Genomic DNA, 3,985 nt, shown 5'->3' on the forward strand with positions numbered 1-3,985 from the left:
TGTTGCAAAAAATAATATAGGCCATACAATATCACAATAGACTGACTATCAGGGTTCTACAAACATCGTTTTCATATAAACCAGATAAATGAATGATCTCTCACAATCTATCGACCTAAACGATCATTTTAAAGAAAACCAATACACGTTTTTATTTGTAAGTCCAAGTTATTTCCTACAACAAAATCAAAAGGTAAAGAAATCTGCAACTCGTGAGCTTCTTCAAAAGCATGCATCCAAAAGACAACAACAACATAGGGCAGCTAAACTGCACAAAAATATCATCATTAACAACAATACTATATCTCACAAAGCATTCATATAATGTAAGTAAAGTATTACTATGATAAATTTGATTACATAAAAAACATTACTACGATTAATATAATCTTATTTATAAACAAACTTATTTAAGAAGTTATATACTTTCAAATACCTTTTAAACGATTTTCAACCGATTCAACAAAAAATAGGCACAAAAAGTGTATAACCAACGAAACCACAAGTAAATGCTAACACAAACATAAATCTTGTTGGTTGGGTCAATGGAGGATCGAGACATTGTTTCTCCATTCTAAATTCAGGCATAATTTGCAAGACTTATTATCATATCAAATTTTGTAAAATTATTCGCATTTACTTTGACGTAATATTTTTTATAATTCATATTTCTAAATTGAAATAGATCTAAGAAAGAGAAATAGAACTAATTAGTAATTACCAGCCTTCCGCGAAACCGCTGCCTTGCGGGGGTTGATGAGGAGGAACATAATGAATGGCATACTGTTGTGGATACCCATGATGTGAGTATCCTTGTGGAGGGTATCCATGATGTGGATATCCTTGTTGTGGGTACCCTTGTGGAGGGTAACCATGGGATGGGTACCCGTGATGTGAATACCCTTGCAGTGGGTATCCTTGTGGCGGATATCCTTGATATCCGTATCCTTGTGATGGGTATATCTCTTTAATTTGTCCTTCCGACGGATAACCTATAATACAATATCAGTGATCTATCATTATTTCCTATATTTATCTTTATAAAAAAATCCAAATCCCACAAATTGTTAACAAAAAACGAAACCTTGTGGTGGTGGAGGAGGCCCGGCAGCGGTGTCAGGAGGCTGGCTTTGATTGGTGTAGCTCATACTGAATATGATCGAAGGAGATGATGAATGGATGTAAATATTTTCTAAAATTTTATTGGTATTTTATTATTGTGGGTGTTTTCGAAACATCCTGCTGATTTTGAGGGTGGTTTTCAAAATCATTGTCAACATCGATATTCACGCAGTAGAAACTTCTATACTTGCTAATACTAGCTATATAACCTATGTTAGGTATTTGATTTTTACCTCTATCAATTAATATTTGCACCTATAAAGTTATCATGCTCCAATAACTCCATTACTTTTAACAATTTTAATGTAATTCTCTTGATTTTAACCAGGAAATTTTGGCGCGATTGTAGCTTCCATGCCTTTACCAATCATTGGAGATCTATATTGTGTCTTGTTTGCCTACATGTGTAAGTATAATTCTTGATCTTCAACACTTCCTTCATCCAACAAAAACCACAATACATAGATTTTTAAATATCTGTATCGTGACATGACATAACAGATCGTACTTTCTTTTTTCTTTACTATGTACTGTAATGAGAGATTGATGTCAGTGAGACAAAAATTGCACCTTCTGCCGGTCTAGGTTTACTACAATATTGCTACGTTAACCGTTATCGAACAAAGTTTATCTTGGGTTTCTTACTCTTCATGGGTCTTTCTGTCCCACGATATTTCAACGACTACGTGGTAGCAACTGGAGCGGGCCTGTTCACAGTAGATCCACTTGGGTACATAACAAAAAAAAGTTCACTCCCGTTTTTATTTTCTATAAAAAAAATTAAAATTGATTTTTTTCAATCATTCAATTTAAAAAAAAAATAAAAAATGAAGCGATGTTGGTGATATTCACATCCCCAGCAACAGTGGCGGCTATTGTGGGTATGTTTCTTGACAGGACTCTGGGTTATAATCACAAAGATGTAAGAACAGATGGAGGAAGACATTGGTGGGGAAAATTTAAGTACTTTGAAAGAGATGTGAGGAGTTCTGAATTCTATTCCCTTCCTTATCGACTTTCTAAGTACTTTCCTTCTGTTTGATTCTTGATTTTGTGTTTATTAATATTTTGAGATACATTCATTCCAGCCTATAGAAAAGAAAAGCATTTAGCTTATTTGTAGGTTTTGTAGTCTTGCGAATATGACTGTAACGAAAGAATGTATCTATTAATATTCCAATGTATCAATATCATGACATGGCTTATTTTTCTAAAATGGTCCTCTTAGTCCTAGAGGTGCACAAAACGGTTCATGAGCCCAACCGAAATGTCTTAACTAGGCCACTAATGACAGGTTTTGGGCTTGCTCCAAAAACTGTATAACCAGTGTAGAGGTGCGCATAACATATACAGACTTTGAACTGGTTTTCTCTGGACAAGTGTCGGTTTTAATCGGTTTGTTTGTTTAGGAATGTGAAATTGCGTTAAAAATCGGTTTGGTTACGGTTTAAAAACTAGTAAAAAAAATCAGTTTCAGTTTTGTAGGGCGAGTTAAAAAACCGATTTACTTTGTGCCCTCTAAACCGGTGGGGCCCGATCCTTTTTATACTACTCTGTTTGAGTCCTCCTTTTGTATTTTGGTTCTTGATTGAATTTTGTTTAAGGGAGAAATTCTCCTTAAAATGGTATTGAATATGTTCAACGATTATGGGCAACACGATTTTTATTTTTTCAATACATTTTCATTCTTTTCCAAATGGTATAAAATATGTTCATTTTCAAATTGAATAGTTTTAGGTGGTGCATTGTTTTAAACATGTATACAAGGTTGTCTCGTTCGTTATGTTAAGCATATAAATTCAACTTTTACTTATGAATGTTTTTAGGTGGCCCATTGTTTTTAACATGTATATAAAATTGAAATCATTTCTATTAAAAATTTTGTTTGATTTGTAGAGAATTTGAAATATATCGATGTTAAATGACAAAATAATCTTCTTCTTTTTTCAATTTTTAATTATTACATGTTTGTGGTATAAATTGTTAAAAATAAATTATAAATAAAATAATCTGTAAATATTGTTTATTATGAATGATTTGTTTAATTATAAAAGTTAGTTATTCTATAAAAACGATAAAATTAGTGGCCACAAAACAAAACATATTTTCTCTATTTTCTATTGAAACCAAGTATTTTTTTTTTCTTTGTGCTTTTTTTTATATGTATGTTGTGTTATTAAAAATTATTAAAATTACAAATGAACCCCTAATATTGAAGAAATATTTTGAAATAATATTGTTTTATTACTTAAAGTACAAACATATTCATTATTTTTTTTTAATTAACCCGTGTAATAAAACAATCTACTCGGACTAGGTTGAAGCTTATTTAGCAACAACGATGTCTATCGCAATCGGTGGAACCTGCAAAAACTTTTTCCAACGAAAATTCGAGCAACAATGGTTTTTTTTACTATCCTTTTTTGGGTCAAATTTTAAATTCAAACCTGAGATGTTGACAATTCATGTAATGTATGAGATTTTTGTGGCAATATTTATGCATATGTGGCAAATAGGGTTTCTTTTCACCATCGCCTTGAGATAATTTTTTTCTTAAGGACCATGCATTTTTTTTCTTCGGTTGAGTAGCAAACTTTATTACCAGCTCAATATAAAGGCGTGTGGCTTTTAGTCCCATCAGATGGGTTTAAGGTTTGGTAGGTAGGAATCTGCTAAGCTGAAAGTTCCATCCATGCCTTATATTGCTCAAGAACCGGTGAATCTTTGTGCACATTCAATATATAATATAAAATTTTTGATCTGCTCCTCTTGTTATCTACTACAATAGGGACCCTAAAAACTAATTACATAATCCCATTTTCAATAATAGAATGATCATTGAACCCATATGTTAAATACAACT

General features: G+C 32.1%; 1 protein-coding gene across 1 annotated transcript; it reads right to left on the bottom strand.

Annotated features, from left to right (window-relative positions):
- Window positions 1-1,186, bottom strand: LOC145044932 (uncharacterized). Its single transcript, XM_078993287.1, has 3 exons — window positions 1,085-1,186; window positions 722-992; window positions 1-268 (listed from the first exon to the last, which is right to left on the bottom strand). Exons 1-3 carry the CDS (start codon window positions 1,146-1,148, stop codon window positions 223-225), a joined length of 381 nt encoding a protein of 126 aa, XP_078849413.1. The 5' UTR covers window positions 1,149-1,186; the 3' UTR covers window positions 1-222.
- Between the last annotated feature and the right edge of the window lie 2,799 nt (window positions 1,187-3,985).

Source organism: Lactuca saligna, chromosome 5 (assembly GCF_052625555.1).
Source record: "Lactuca saligna cultivar CGN05327 chromosome 5, ASM5262555v1, whole genome shotgun sequence".
NCBI lineage: Eukaryota > Viridiplantae > Streptophyta > Magnoliopsida > Asterales > Asteraceae > Lactuca > Lactuca saligna.

Excerpts from the sequence above, each read along its gene's own strand:
- LOC145044932 (XM_078993287.1), bottom strand. The coding sequence starts at position 1,148 with ATGAGCTACACCAATCAAAGCCAGCCTCCTGACACCGCTGCCGGGCCT. Across the intron at positions 993-1,084 it reads GCCTCCTCCACCACCACAAG|GTTATCCGTCGGAAGGACAA; the intron begins GTTTCGTTTTTT and ends ATTGTATTATAG. Across the intron at positions 269-721 it reads AGCGGTTTCGCGGAAGGCTG|TTTAGCTGCCCTATGTTGTT; the intron begins GTAATTACTAAT and ends ATTTTTGTGCAG.